Source organism: Pipistrellus hanaki, assembly GCF_964339955.1.
Source record: "Pipistrellus hanaki genome assembly, chromosome: 18".
NCBI classification, from domain to species: domain Eukaryota; kingdom Metazoa; phylum Chordata; class Mammalia; order Chiroptera; family Vespertilionidae; genus Pipistrellus; species Pipistrellus hanaki.
In genome coordinates this window covers 26,586,802-26,603,729 of record NC_140520.1, presented here as the reverse complement: position 1 = coordinate 26,603,729, position 16,928 = coordinate 26,586,802, and the positions used below count along the sequence as shown (strand labels likewise).

At 35.5% G+C, this 16,928-nt stretch overlaps 1 protein-coding gene across 1 annotated transcript in view; it reads left to right on the top strand.

Annotated features, from left to right (window-relative positions):
- PPP2R5A (protein phosphatase 2 regulatory subunit B'alpha) overlaps positions 1-16,693 on the top strand; it is a 63,810-nt gene extending 47,117 nt beyond the window's left edge. The window contains exons 9-13 of the mRNA XM_084865554.1: positions 4,976-5,026; positions 5,241-5,360; positions 5,441-5,568; positions 7,876-7,977; positions 15,505-16,693. Coding sequence (XP_084721680.1) covers positions 4,976-5,026; positions 5,241-5,360; positions 5,441-5,568; positions 7,876-7,977; positions 15,505-15,637 — 534 coding nt within the window. The 3' untranslated portion in view covers positions 15,638-16,693. The remainder of the gene's footprint in view (positions 1-4,975; positions 5,027-5,240; positions 5,361-5,440; positions 5,569-7,875; positions 7,978-15,504) is intronic.
- Positions 16,694-16,928: the final 235 nt, after the last annotated feature.

The window sequence follows — 16,928 nt, the reverse complement described above, 5'->3', positions numbered from 1 at the left end:
AGTGGTCTATTTATTTTTATATTTTGGGTCTACATTGGAGCATTTCATTGTACCTTTCTTTATACTGTTATATACCATTACAGAGTTATCAACAGTAGTAGTAATATACTTTAAACTAAAATCATTGACAAGGAATGAGAGGTTAACCTACATTCAAAGAATAGGGTTAGAAAGAGGAGTTCTGAGTTATGTGTCTTGAATAACTTAAATATAACTTAAATATAACTTAAATATAAATTAATATTAACATAGTAGTTGAGATGGGTAATGACAGGATCAAATGACTACACTGAAATTTTATATACATATTATCTTCACTGATAGTCTTTTTAATCTTCATTTACCTTTTAAAATTAAAATATACCATGGAAGTCCCAAAATTATTCCCTTGAGTTATGTCTTTACAAATAGCATTTTTCCTCTTATTAATGATAAACAACATGATTGGGATTGAAAACGTCTCCTTGCATTTGGAGCTTTAAGCTATAATCTTGGAATAAAGATTGTTTAGTTTATGAATCAGCATAGCAATTCACTATTTGCATTCTATTGCTGACTATTTGACTATCATATGAAGATTCAGGAGAAAATAAAAATGCTATGAAAATTAACTGAAGATTCAAGAAAAACAAAAGATGGCAGGGAGAAATAGTAAAGTATAAAAGAATAAAACCTTGGTGAACTGAAAATTTTAATAGTACTTTCTAAGTAACCTAAATCTGAATATTTAAACTAAGAGTTTTTGAAGTATTGCTGAAGGTTTGCAGGATTTAAACTGCTATCCCTAGGTGTGCTTGGAAAACTTATGTATTTAGTATTCTCCCTTATATTTTGAGTTTTTAGACTTGCAGTTATTTCTGAAAACAGCTAAAAATACTTTTAAAAACAAATCAGAAGAATTTGAAAGCCCACTTTGTACATGAATCCACATAAATTTCTGCAGTGGATTAAAACTTAATACAAATCCATAATTCATTAGAATTGAGACAAAGAAAGCCTATAACATAACTGATGGTTCATGTTGGTGAATAGTAAACAAATATAATTTAAGTATATTAAATTAACATGGGTGGCTGGGGAGATTTCTTTTTAAAGAGGGATGATGGCCAGATGAGTTGGGTTAATGGAAATTGAAAGAGTAATGTAAATGCCTAAGTTGACAAAGAAAAATATTTTTCAATCCATGGGAGACCTTGCAGTTTCTACCATCGGCTATTCCAGCACCAAAATTATGGCCATGTTACTTGGGTCTCAACCTTAATATTCATTTCCTAGAAATCTGGCATTTATATCAAAGGTTCCTAAAAATTATAAATAAGCTGTGGCTAGTAGTTTTACATTGTATATGTACCTAAATTTTGCATTGAAATTATTTTCTGAAATGGAAATGACTATTTCTGTTTATGAAAGTAATCTGTGTTGATTTGGTTCACATAATACAAAATCAGAAAGCACAATGTGGAGGTAAATACTTATAAGTGAATATATTTCTAGAAAATTTTTCTATATTTATGTGTAGTTAAACAAATGGTGGGACAGTGCTTTTTTTTTTTTCTTCACCTCTCAATATAATGTGAGATGTAATATCTTTCCATATGAACCTGATTATTTTGTTCACTGGTAGCATCAGATTCCATTATAGATTACCCTAACATACAATTTAATCAATCTTCCATTAATGAGTACTTGAATTATAGTTTTCATTGTTACAGTCATATTGTTGGGTGAAAGGGTGTTTTAGGGGGTTGGATTTGTGCTGTGTCCTGTCTGTGGTGTTTGTTACAAAAAAAAATGTGTGTGTATAAAACCCCTCAGAACTATATATACTGCAAGTAAATTTTTAAACCTATTAGCCAAAGAATCCATGGAAATTTTAACATGTTCTAAGTTGCCTTCCACAGAGTTTAATTTAGATGCCTGTTTTCCCTCACCCTAGCAGGATATTAAGTTTAAATTTTTTTTAAAATATATTTTATTGATTTTTTACAGAGAGGAAGGGAGAGAGACAGAGTTAGAAACATTGATCAGCTACCTCCTGCACACCCCCTTACTGGGGATGTGCCCACAACCAAGGTACATGCCCTTGACTGGATGCTCTATCCACTGAACCAAACTGGTTTCGGCTGATATTAAAATTTGTTAGCTCAATAGATATGAAATATTTTAATTGGCTTTTTCATTATTTACAAGGATTGAGCCATCCTTTTAAATGGTTATTGGTCATTTATATTTCTGTGTTCTTGGCCTACTTTTTATCCTTTTCCTATATTTTGCAAATATTTTTGTTCATTCGAAGTTTTTCTTTAATTTTGAATATAGTTTTTAACTAACTTTGCCTTAAAGAACTAAAAAAAATTTTATGTACTGGAATGTATTCATCATTATGGCTTCTGGCCTGACATGCTAAGAAAAATCTTTTGAGATGATCAAAATATTCCGTAGTATCCTATTCTGGTTATTTTATGGATTTAGTTTTTATCTATTATATAAAAACTTTATCCCACCTACAATTGTTTCCTAGTACTGCCATGACGAATTACCACAAATCTGGTGGCTTAAAATGACAGAAATTACTCTCGCACAGTTCTGAAGGGCTGCATTCCCTCCAGATGCTCTAGGGAAAGTCTCTTCCTTGCCTCTTCCAGTTTCTGGTGTCTCTAGGTTTTCGTTGGCTTGTGGCTGCATTGCTCCAATCTCCCATTGTCTCTTCTGTCTCTGTGTCTCTTAAAAGGATTGTTGTTGGATTTAGGGCCCACCCAAATAGCCCAGGGTGACTTTATATTGAGATCTTTAACTTTTAATTATATCTGTAAAGACCCAGTTTCCAAATCACATTCATAGAGTCTAGGATTAGGGTACACACACCATCTGAAATTGAAATTTGTGTGTGATAAGAGTAAGGAACTGCATTAGTTTTTCTATTGCTGAATAACATTTAAAAATTTAATGGCTTGCTGAAACCGGTTTGGCTCAGTGGATAGAGCATCAGCTTGCGGACTGAAGGGTCCCGGGTTCGATTCTGATCAAGGGCATGTACCTTAGTTGTGGGTACATCCCCAGTAGGGGGTGTGCAAGAGGCAGCTGATCAATGTTCTCTCTCATCGGTGTTTCTAACTCTCTATCCCTCTCTCTTCCTCTCTGTAAAAAAAAATCAATTAAAAAAAATCAATGGCTTAAACAACTCATATAAAGGCTCAGATGAGGAAGGATCTGCTTCTGAGTTCACATTTATCAAAAATTCAGTTCCTTAAGTGCTGTTAGACTGAGTGAGGGCCTCAGTTTCTAGCTGGCAGTTGGCCACCAGCCACCCTCAATTCCTTGTCAACGTGGGCATTTCCAAATATAGCAGGTTGCTTTACCAAAGTTGCAAGATGAGGCTTTAGAATCTGTTAGTGAAGTGGAAGTCACTAGGGCAGCCAAGACAGAAGAGTGTGAATTCAAGAAGTAAAGATCTTGGGAGATTATTTTAAGAGTCAGCTTACCAAAGGAGCTACATTTTTTTCCCCCCTAAATGGTGAGCCACCAGTCTTAGGTACTACTATTTAATTGACTTAAGTAACTAACTCATCTGTTTCCCGTGTAACTGAAATGCCATCTTTGTCATATATTTAAACCATATATATATATGTGTGTGTGTGTGTGTATGTCTGGTTATAACTGTATTTTATGTCTCTTCTGTCAGTTTTCATGCTAATACCATCTTGTTTCAGCTGCTATCAGTAGTTCAGGTTCCATTCCATTAATTTTCCCTCCTCTCCCTCCATCTCATTCATGGTTATTTGGTTTACATTTATAGCTTTTAGAAAAATAATTCATTTGGCATTTGATTGAAATATTAAACTTATAGGTTAAGTATAGAAGAAATATCTACAATATTGAATCATGTTATCTACTTAGTCTTTAATGATATTCAGTGATGTTTTATAGTTTTCATTGTATAAATGTTACACATTTCTTACCAGTTGTTTTCTTTATGTACATCAGTTTTCGTTATGAAAGGCATTTTTCACTTGATTATCACTGATACTTTATTTTATAAAGTATTTTATAAAGTATTTTATAAAGGTATATTGATTTTATCTGACCATATTGAATTTTTTTACTCATTTTAGTAATTTTTTTCTACCCATTTAGAAATTAATATATACTTAGAGAATAAGTATAATTCTGATATTCCTTTCTAAAGTTATTCTTCAAAACCTTTTCATTTTACTGGATTAGCTCCAGCACAGTGTTCTCTCCAACTTTAATTTGAATGAGTTTTTCATTACTGGACAAGATCAGTAACTATAACAAATCCTAAAAGGCTGTCTAAGATCTATTTCCACAAAAGCACCAGGCCCAGAGAGTTTTACAGGCTGTTTCTAAAAAAGCATTGTATAATGCTTTCTGATATTGATGGCTTCTAATAAATTCTTAGTTCTGTCTTTCTAAAATTTTATCAGAATAAATAATATCAACTGTTCAAATTTTTTTGAGATATAATCTACAACTATGAGTGGAACCATGCTGGAATAAATTAGATAGTATTCTGTTAATATGCTGTTAGATTCACTTAATTGCAAAAATTTGTATTATAGTTTGGTTATCAAGATTATGCTAGCTATTAAATAAACTGGGGAGCTTTCTGGTGCTTCATAATAGTTTTAAATAAGAATCATTTGTCTCTTAAGTTTCTCCTTAAAATAACCTGTGCTCCTCAGCCCAGTAGTTACTATTTTTTTTTTCTTATTAGCACTTACTGCTATTGAAATTATTTTATTTATATGTCTAATTGATAACATGTTGATCTCTCTGCTTTATGCAAATCATGAACAGTATCTGGTACAAAAGCATTCAATAAACATAAATAAAATCTGGGATACACTTAGAAATACTTCAGAATGAATATTGATATAACCACAATTACTTAAAATTTCCTGGAATTAACTAACTTCATTGCTTAATTACATTAGCTAAACTTTTCCTTTTGCAGGTGATCAGAGGATTGCTGAAATTTTGGCCAAAAACATGTAGCCAGAAAGAGGTAGGTTTGATTCAATAAAAATAGTACATTAAAACACTGGCCTTAGGGCTATAAACCATGTTTCTTTTGGCCCTGCTACTGAGCAGCTGTTCTATGGAGACTAGAGAGACTTGGTAGAATAACTGTCAAGTCCTTTTGTGTCCAATAAGATAATTGTTTAATGTTTATTATCATATAATTTGTCATGTTTCTTAAAAAAATTTTTTTAACCTAGGTGATGTTTTTAGGAGAAATTGAAGAAATCTTAGATGTCATTGAACCAACACAGTTCAAAAAAATTGAAGAGCCCCTTTTTAAGCAAATATCTAAGTGTGTATCCAGTTCTCATTTTCAGGTATGATGTACTCAACAAAGCCATATTTTATACTACTACTTTTATCTCTCGTTTTTGACATTGATAAATATTTCTTTCAGGTTGCAGAAAGGGCGTTGTACTTCTGGAATAATGAATATATTCTTAGTTTGATTGAGGAGAATATTGATAAAATTCTGCCAATTATGTTTGGTAGTTTGTACAAAATCTCCAAGGAACACTGGAATCCGTAAGTGTCTTTGGCTTTTTAACCTTTTATCTTTTGCTCTCCTAACTCATACATAAAGCCTATGCAGATTTGGAACTTATTCCAAGGTTAACATCACATAGTATATACCTTTAACATAGTATATACCTTTATAAGATGTATTGGGTCGGCAACTAAGTAATTGCGGATTTCTTAAAGTCAAAAACAATTTTTTCATGGAACTAAATAAGTTTATTCTGTAATGTATTGCCCATTTTGATCAATGACCTTTTGCCATCTTTCAGGCAGCATCATAATCCCACGTTCAAAAAACTTCTGGTTTTTATTAGCAAAAAACTGAATCAGGTACGATTTGACATCATCATCATTATTGAAATTTTTACCATTCAAGGAGTTTTGTAAAGATAGAAACAAAAAGTAATCAGATGGTGCAAGGTCAGGACTATATGGTGGATGTGGCAAAACATCCCAACCAAGCTCCATTAATTTTTGCTGAGTGACCAAAGATGTGTGTGGCCTTGCATTGTCATGATGGAATACAACACCTTTTCGATTTGTCAATTCGGGACGCTTTTCTTCAACTGCATTGTTTAATTTCGTTAGTTGTTCAATGTAGACATCAGAATTGATCGTTTGGTTGGGTGGTAAGAGTTCAAAGTAGACAATTCCTTTGTAATCCCACCAAACTGATAACAAAACCTTAATCCCACCAAACTGATAACAAAACCTTCTTTTGATGAATATCAGCTTTTGATGTTGTTTGAGTTGGTTCACCTGGCCTGCTCCACGATCTTCTCTGCTTGATATTGTTGTAAACAACCCATTTTTCATCTCCAGTTATCAGTCGTTTTAAAAATGGATCATTTTCATTACGTTTCTTTAGCAAATCGCAGCTGCTAATGCGTTGCGTTAACTGTGATTCTTTCAGTTCGTGAGGAACCCATGTATCGAGTTTTTGAACATAACCAAGTTGTTTTAAGTGATTTTCAATGCATGTATGTGATACATGAAGCTTCTCTGCAATCTCACGTGTTGTACTGTGACAGTCCGAATTGATTATTGCTTTGATTAGGGCGTCATCAACTTCAACTGGACGACCAGAGCGTTTTTCATCTTTGAGTGAAAAATCACCAGAACGAAATTTGGCAAACCAATTTTGACACTGCCGTTCTTTTAAGGCTTCATCACCATAAACAGCACATAACTTTTTATGAGCTTGCGATGCGTTTTTCCCTTTGCGGAAATAAAAAAGCAAAATATGACGAAAATGTTCCTTTTGATTTTCCATTTTTCAACGAACGCCAAATGAAAACTACAAAACAGATCAAAAAACTTTTTTTACTGATTAACAGCTGAATAGCCAACTATCAAATAACAAAATGTGTTTTACATTTGTACTACGTCTGCAAACCTAAAAATTCAACTGAAGCCATATATGTGTGAAACCCGCAATTACTTAGCTGCCGACCCAATAAATATATGTGTTTGTATCTTCTTAATTTAAAATTACAAATCTCCCTGAAGGTAGGACTTTTAGTGTGACATTCTGCACCAGACCAGTATGTGGTCAGACCCAGCTAATATTTGTGGAAATGCGCAAATGCCAAGTTGGGTTGACCTGCCGTTAATAACACTCTCATCTCTACAGGGAGTGCTTAAGGTCATAATAAGTGATGCTTAGTTGGCATATATATTCTAAATTCTATGACATGTTCGTTTTGCTTTTATTGACTTTTTTAGATGAAGGGATAGAGAGACATTATTGACTGGCTGTTCCTGCATGCCCCTTACTGGTGACATTGTTTTCTGAGTCAGCATTCAACTGCTGAGCCACAGCAGCTGGGTTCCGGTCCTTTAGAGCAGCCGAAACCGGTTTGGCTCAGTGGATAGAGCGTCAGCCTGCGGACTGAAAGGTCCTGGATTCGATTCCGGTCAAGGGCATGTACCTTGGTTGCAGGCACATCCCCAGTAGGGGGCGTGCAGGAAGCAGCTGATCGATGACTCTATCTCTCTTCCTTCCTCTCTGTAAAAAATCTGTAAAAAATCAATAAAGTATATATTTTTAAAAAAAGATGATTAGAGCAGACATGAAGCTAACCATAGCATTTCTAGTGAAAGTTTAATCTGAGCATGATACATTGGTGAGAAACAGAGTTTGGAATCAGACCATCTCTATACCACTGGCTATGTGATCTGTAGCATTTCCTCTTTTCATCTCTAAAATGGATTGAGTGAACCAGCCAACATTTAACTCCTTTCAGAGATGATAGTGTTGCATTTCCTGCTAGAGGCATCAATAACTCAGCACTGGCTTATTTTTCGTTTTAGGACCATCGTAGCACTGGTTTACAATGTGCTGAAAACCCTAATGGAAATGAATGGCAAGCTTTTCGATGATCTTACTAGTTCATACAAAGCTGAAAGACAAAGGTATTTGACATTTTAAATTACATTTTAGGTTAGCTGAATGTGATTCTGTATAATAAGATTTTCTCCAAGTTAGAATTATCATGTTTAAAAAATCAATTAAGCATTATGATTTGAAAGTCTCAACACTTTTAAGTTATTTCCCCTAGTGGTTGGTTAGATTATGATTTTAATGTGAATCAAATCTGTTGGTTACTTTCTGAGCCTTAAACTTCCTCAGTCTTGTAGCACTTGAATGCAATGTGCTAAAAACCCTAATGAAAATGAACAGCAAGCTTTTTGTACTATTTCATACAATTTGATTTTTTATATATTTATGAAAAGCATTGTTATCACCTTGGACTTCCATAGTGAACTTTACTCTTCATCTACTCCTTGCACACAATAGTGTTTTTAAGCTCCCCATTTAAACAAGGTGGCATGTTAAAGTCAGCACAGTTCCCTTATGGGAAGAGAACTAACGTAACGATATGCCTGTCACTCGTACTGTTAATACTTTGTTCCTTGCAGTAATATATATTTTAGAGAATAAAAAAAAGATAGTACACAGTATTTAGAAACTTGGCTTAGTGATTACCTCTTTTTTTGAGAATTTCATAAATTATTACAAAATAATCTAAAAACCACTTCCTTCTCACTCATATTATTTCAAACTTCAGGTGGGAGTAACCACTGTACTTGAGCCCACCTGTCATTTGAGGATAATAGCTACCATTTACTTCTAATGAGTATATTACCTACTCGGTTTGGAAAAGCTCATCTATTTCACTTAGTCATGGTAGAAAAAGCATATTTTATTCAAGGCCATCCTAGTCTACCAATAAGTAAGTCAATGCATTATTTCTTCTAAATAGCCCTCTTTTAGACAGGAATATATATTTGAGCCCAGGAACAAATGGAAAGAAAACATGACTAAATAATCATCATATCAATCTGCACTGATTAGTACCTCTGTCCCCTTAAATCATATTAAACTATAAGCCCACATTCTTATATTCAAAATTGAAATTAAGTACTTGAAACAACATATAAAATAGATTAAATTTGTTTTGTTTTTGAGAGAAATGATTTGAAGTTTCCATTTGATGTGTAAGAGATGAGAGAGCAAGTTACAGTCTGGTTAGTGCCTAGGAAAGTGATACATTCCAGCTGAAAATGGTCTCAGATTAACCTCAAGGCCAATCTTATATAGAAGAGTGATCTTGACCTAATAGTAACTACAAGAGGTCCATGTAAAAGTACTTTGGCTTTGGTCAAGACTTCCAGTTAAATAAACATCTCCCACATTAAAAAAAAACAACAAAAAGCCAATAAACCCATCATTGAGAACCACCCAAAGACTAGCTGAATAGAACTCATAACTTCTTTAAGGAGTCTGATGGGAGGGATATCTTGACTGCAGAGGTTCCCCCCGCCAGTACAGGTAGGAATGCCCATTACATCTGGCTGTAAACACCATCAGGGATTATGTCCAAGTGAGAAAGAGGGCTGCTGAAGTCCCAGGCATTCCCCTTGAAGGGCCTGCACCAGGGACCTACAGGGCAAGACTTGGAGGGGCAAAGCAGCTTTCGGAAATGGAAGCACTGGTAGGTACAAATCTGAGCTCCCCATTAACCTCGCTAACACCACATGCTCCTGCGTTGGTGAGTCCTTAAAACTAGTCCCATTTCTGAGGGGCGGGGAGACTAACAAAATAATTTATATGCGTATCCCATGGACACAGACAATTGGGTGGTGATGGAAGTCAATGGAGGGCTGGGGAGGATGACATCCTGTAATATTTTTAACAATAAAGATACTTAAAAAAAAAAAAAAAAAACTCTGCCCGATGCCATCTGCCTTGGCTTGCGCTGTGGACTCTAAGGTCCAAAACCACCAATCAGATTGGTCTCAACTTGTGCTGTAATTTCCATTAGGTGGCTCCAAGCTAGGAATTAGCTGTGGCCATGGTAGCTCAGAACGTAGTTTTCAATAAGCAGCCACAGATCTCAGCTCACATTGTGCTGCCCAGCACTATTGGCAGCCAATCTTGGTTTGCCACATCCCCTCTTTCAAATGCCTCCAAACACGGCACAAGTGACAACCAACTACAAATCACTTTGCAGCTCCCACCAGATGGCCCCAAGCAGGGCACAAATGGCTAACATGGGCCTTCCCTCCACCCCTCTCAAAACCAAGACACCTGTTAGCCAGCTTCATTTAAAACCAGAGAATCCCTACCCAACCAGCTCACACCACAGCTCCACTAAAGCACCTCCTGCTACATGGAGTCAGTATCCAAACAGCAGTTTATCTGCTGTGGTCACTGACATGCTGACAGCAATCAAGACAAAACGGAAGGGCACCCATCTCAAGGGCCCCACAGGGAACCTACTACATAAGATAACTGAGATATAGATTGACCTAATAAAAAGTAACACGCAGAGTCAGCCAAAATGAGACAAGAGAAATATATACGTACCAACAAAATAGGACAAGACAAAGGATTAAATGAAATGGCGGGATGCAAGCTACCAGAAGCAGAGTTCTAAATACTAGTACAAGGGATGTTCAATGAACTAAGGGAAAAAAATAGATGAACTCATTGAAAAGTTTGGAAGAGAGATATGGAACATAAAAATGGAGATAGGGAACATAAAAATGGAGATAGGAAAAATGCATTACAGGGAATCAACAGATTAGAAAAAGCAGAGGGATGAATCAGATCTGGAAGACAATAAAAAAATAACCAAATTTGGAATACAAAAATAATTTTAAAAATGAGAATAGTTTGAGGGACCTCTGGACCAACATCAAACATAACTTTTGTATCAAAGGACGAGAGAGCAAGGGATTAAAAACCTTATTTGAGGAAATAATGACTGAAAACTTCTCTAACCTGGTGGAAGAAATACTCATATTAATCCCAGAGTCCCACATAAAGGCACATCATAGCCTTGCCTGGGTGGCTCAGTTGGATGGAGAGTCCTGTACAAAAAGTTGCCAGTTTGTTCCTAGTAGGGGCCCATATGGGAGGCAACTGATTATGTTTCTCCCCGCTTCCCTCCCCCCCTTCCTCTCTAAAAAGCTCAATAAAAAGACCATTATAATTTAAAAGGTTAAAAGAAAATCTTAAGAGCAGTGAGTTGCATACAAGAGAGCTCTCAAGACTGTCAACTGATTGCTCAACAGAAACTTTGCAGACCAGAGGGATTGGCATGAAATATTTAAAATGATAAGAAGCAAGGACCTACCTAGCAAGACTATCATTTAAAATAGTAAGACAGCCCTAGGTGGTTTGGCCCAGTGGATAGAGCATCCATCGGTTTACAGACTGAAGGGTCCCAGGTTCTATTCCAGTCAAGGGCATGTACCTTGGTTGCAGGCACATACCAACTAGAGTGTGTGCAGGAGGCAGCTGATCGATGTTTTTAACTCTATGTCCCTCTCCCTTCTTCTCTGTAAAAAATCAATAAAATATATTTTTAAAAGATTATTAAAATAGTAAGACAGCCCTAGTTGGTTTGGCCCGGTGGATAGAGCATCGACCTGCAGACTGAAGGGTCCTGGATTCAATTCTGGTCAAGGGCACGTGCCTATATTGCAGGTTTGAATCCCCAGTGGGGATTGTGCAGGAGGCAGCTGATCAAAATTCTCATCATTGATGTTTCTAGCTCTCCCTCTCCCTTCTTCTTTGAAATCAATAAAAATGTTTTCTTAAAGACATCAAAGCAGCCCATTTAAAAAAAAAATGAAATAAAATTGTAGGATAAAGAGCTTCCCAGAAAAAATAAACAAAAACTAAAAGAGTTTATCACTGCCAAATTAGTAATACAAGAAATGTTAGGGGGACTTAGGGGTGGTAGGATAAAAAATAGGAGTAATAAAATGGCAGTAACCAATACCTATCAATAATTACTTTAAATATAAATAGATTAAGTGCTCCAATCAAAAGACATATGGTGGCTGAAATATAAGAAAGCAAGACCCCATACATATGTTGTCCATGAGAAACCCACTTCTGATCAAATAGCACATGGAGACTGAAAGTAAAGAAATGGATAAAGACATTTCATTCAAAATGGTAATGCAAAAAAAATAAAAAGTAGCAATACTTAGAAAAATAGACTTTAAAATCAAGGCTATAACAAGAGACAAAGGAGGACACTTCGTAATGATAATAGGACCAATATAAAAAGAGACTATAACCCTTGTAATATATTCACATCCAGTGTAGGAGCACCTAAAATTTATAAAGCAAATATTGGTGGAAATAAAAGGAAAGATAGTAACACAGACATAGTAGGGTCTTTAACACCCTATTGACATCAATGGATAGCTCAGACAGAAAATCAACAAGGAAGTGGTGCTTAAATGACAAACCAAATGGATTTAATTAATGTGTTTAGATCATTTCACTCAAACAGCAGAATATACATTATTTTCAAGTGCACATGGACTGTTTTCCATGATAGGCCACATGTTAGGATATGAAACATGTCTCAAATTTAAGAAGATTGAAATAATATCAAATGTCTTCTTGGATCACAATGGTATGAAGTTAGAAATCAATTATAAAAAAGAAACTGGAAAACACAAATACATAGAGGCTAAATAAAATACTACTTAACAAGATCAAGACAAAAAGATGCCCTGAGACATGAAAACACAGTGATCCCAAATCTATGGGATATAGCAGTTCTAAGGAAATTCATAGCAATATAGGTCTACCTCATGAAAAAAAAACCCTCAAGGTAAGCTATCTAACCTTATATTTAAAGGAATCAGAAAAATCACAAAATCCAAAGTGAGGAGGAAGAAGGAAATAAAGACCTGAGCAGAATTAAAGTTTTAAAAAACAATAGATCAATGAAACCAAGAGCTACTTTTTGAAAACATAAAATTGGTAAACCTTTAACTGAACTCATTATAAACCCAAATAAAATCAGAAATGAATGGGAAGTGACAACTGATACCATAGAAGTACAAAGGTTTAAAAGAAAATTCTATGGCCCTGGCTGGTGTGGCTCAGTTGGTTGGCATCCCATGCAGTAAAAGATGGTCCGTTCAATTCCCATTCAGGGCACATGCACAGTTGCGGGACCTATCTTTGGTAAGGGTCGTGCAGGAGACAGCCAATCAATGTTTTTCTCTCCCTTTTCCTTCCTCTCTAAAAATCAATTTTAAAAATTAGAAAACTGAATACCCCGATACATTGTAAAGATCAGGCACCGTGATCAAGTGGGATTCATCCTAGGATGCAAGGATGATTCTACACCTGTAAATCAAGTGATATACCACATAAAATGAAGGGTAAAATCATGATCATGATCATATCAATAGATGCAGAAAAAGCATTTGCTAGAAACTCTCAGCAAAGTGGAGTAGAGGGAACATACCTCAACCTAAGAAAGGCCATATATGGCAAATCGACAGCTAATATTATACTAAGTGGTGCAAAGCTAAATGCTTTTTCTTTAAGATCAGGAACAAGAGAAAGATGTCTACTTACCCCACTTTTATTGAACATACTATTGGAAGTCATAGCCACAGCAATAAAACAAGCAAATATGAAGCATTCATATTTTAAAGGAAGAAATAAAACTGTCATTATTTGCAAATGACATACTATATGGAGAGCACCCTAAAGAATCCACCAAAAAACCATTAGAACTAAAGTAAAAAGATACAAAATTAATGCTGAAAAATTGGTTGCATAAGAAAACAATCCCACTTACAAATGCATCAAAAAAGATAAAATATCTAGGAATAAATTTCACAAAAGAAGTATAAGACCTGCACTCAGAAAACTAAGACACTAAAGAAAGAAATTAGAAAAAAATACAAATAAATAGAACGATATATTATGCTCATAGAGGAGCAGTTTCTATCAAAATACCAATGGCATTTTTCACAGAACTAGAACAAATAATTCTAAAATTTACATACAACTACGAGGAGCCAAAGAAATCTTGAAAGAAGAATAAAATTGGAAGTGTCATGCTACCTAATAAACTATACTACAAGACTACAGTAATTAAAACAGGATGGTACTGGCATGGAAACATACCAGAAATAAATGACACCTATAATAAAAGCAGCAAAAATATGCAATGGAATAATGCCACATTCTTTAAAAAATGATACTGGGAAAACTGGACAAACACAAAAGAATAAAACTGGGTCACTTTCTTACACCAAATAGAACAATAAACTTCAAAATGGATTTTAAGACCCAAAACCATAAAACTTAAAGAAAACATAGGAAGTAAGCCCTTTGACATTGTCTTAGTAATATTTGCATGTCTCCTCTAGCAAGAGAAACAAAAGTGTGTATATCAAAATAAAAAAAAACACCTACTGAATAGAAGATATTTGCCAATGATACATCCAATAAGGGTTTAAAATCTAAACCACATAAGGAATTCCATACCATTTCTCTCTCCCTCTCTCTCTCTCTCTCTCTCTCTCTCTCTCTCTCACACACACACACACACACACACACACACACACGATGAAGGACTTGAATAGAAATTATCCCAAGAACACATACAGATGGCCAACGGATAAAGGAAAAGATGCTCAATATCAGGGAAATGCAAATTGAAACCACAAGGAGATATCACCTCACACCTATCAGAAGGGTTATCACCAATTAATTGACAACCAAGCATTGGAGAGAATGTGATGTAGAGAAATCCCCCAACGAAAAACGTATGCTCCCCCAATTTCGTTGCAGCATTATTTACAATAGCAATGTTATGGAAACAACCTAAACATTAACAACTCAAGTGGGAAAAGATTATGGTTTTATACAACAGAATATTAGCCATAAAAAAGAATAAAACCTTACCATTTACAACAACATGGATGGACCTAAAGGGTATTATGCTAAGTGAATTGTGTCAGATAAAGACACACACATCTGGTTTTCCTATATATGTAGATCTAAAAAATCCCACACACACAAAATAAATGAAAAAAAAGTTTCATAAATGCAGAGAACAAACTGATGGCTGCCAGACGTGAGGGTGGTTGGAGGAATGGGTAAAAACAGTGACAGAATTAAGTGTGAATTGCCGATTATAAAAACAGTCACAGGGGTGTCAAGTACAGCATAGGGAATATAGTCAATAAAATAACTATGCAGGTTGTCGGATGGGTACTAGACTTACCAGGGTTATCACTTTGTAAGTTACATAAATGTCCAATCACTATGTTGTACACTTGAAACTATTATACTTTTGTATGTCAACTATAATTGATGATTAAAAAATTTTTTCAATAAAGTATTTTTTTAACTGTAAAGCACCAATGATATGGTGGGCATGGTGGTGATAGAGATAATATGTAGAAGAGGTAAAGTAGTGACTTTAGTTTGGTACAGAAGCACAGATGTAGGAGAGTGACAAGGAGTACTGAGGTGCTCCAGGTGATTGTCCTCAAACACCTTAGGAGAGGGATTGAAGTGCAGTGTGGATGAACAGCGTTTTCTAGCAAACTGCCAAACTGTTCTTCAGGTTCTGAAATAAAACTTTGCTTTATCTACAGAGAGAAAAAGAAGGAGTTGGAACGTGAAGAATTATGGAAAAAATTAGAGGAGCTAAAACTAAAGAAAGCTCTGGAAAACCAGAACAATGCTTACAACATGCACAGTATTCTCAGCAATACAAGTGACAAATAAAGAGAAACATGCCGCCTCTGTTGGATAGGCACAGTTTTGTACAATTTTTTTAAAAATGTAAAAATCATGAAACCTCATCAGTATAATTAAAAGGCCAATTTTTTTCTGGCAACTGTAAATGAAAAAAAATACCTGGACTAAACATAGCCCTGTGCTTTATCATGGCCACAGTATATTGTAACATTTGTCTAATCGTTGATTTATTGTGTCACATCTGAAGTTTCACAGAAATGAACTTTGTCATCGATAATATGAGTGAGATAATTATGGGAGTGGTAAGAATTATGACTTGAATTCTATTTTGATTGTGTTGCACATAGATATAATAGTCTGCTCTGTATATTTTTCCCTTTTTATAATGTGCTTTTCACATTGCTGCAAACCTTAGTTACATCCTAGGAAAAAAGTATTTCCTAAATAAAACTAAGGTATAATCCTCACCTTTCTCTTTGTCCCTCTCAGAAATATGATGGGGGGAATTAACTGCCAAAAGCCTTCCTCCGTTAGAAATATTACTGTACTCTGGAATTTGAGCAAAAAAAAGCTTAAATCTCCAGGTTTTTCGAAGCACAAACTATAAATAAAAGCTAGGAAAGTAAACCAAATTCTTCAGATTGCTCCTCTTGAGTATCCCCCTTACCTGCAACTCCTGAACGATGAGCAGATTGGGGCAGGTGAACACGCAGCCTCCTCTCAGTTCATTCCTCTTCCCCCCTCCCCGCGGCTGAAGGCAGGGCCCTTCCAGCCCTCAGCACCTGCCCCTCCGGTCCCTGCGGACGGAGGCTTCGCGCCCCACAGTGTGGGACGCAGAGCGCTCCTGGCCACTGCCCGGCTTTACTTAAAGGAACTGCACTTGGCTTCTGTAGAGTTCTAAGAAGGGTGACTATAGGAGTCTTGTATGTTTTTACTTGGTCAAATATTTCTCATAAATTTTGTTATCAGAGTACCATTCCAATCTCTTAACTTGCAGTTGTGTGGAAAACTGTTTTGTAATGAAAGATCTTCACTGGGGGATTGAGCAGCATTTAATAAAGTCTATGTTTGTATTTTGCCTTATCTCATCACTGCTTTTTTCAGCTCTAAGTTTAGGCATTCAGAAGCAGCTGTCCCCCCTTTATACATATATACACATACATCATTCATACGCGTGTGAATATAGGAAAGCTTAAGGCAAGTTGCAGGATACAGTCTTAAAAAATAGGAAGATTGGGCCAAATTGAATGTTCTAGCCATTTACCAAAGTATACCTGTTTTACAGACTATTTGCATAAAACTCTTTAAGTTCTAGGAT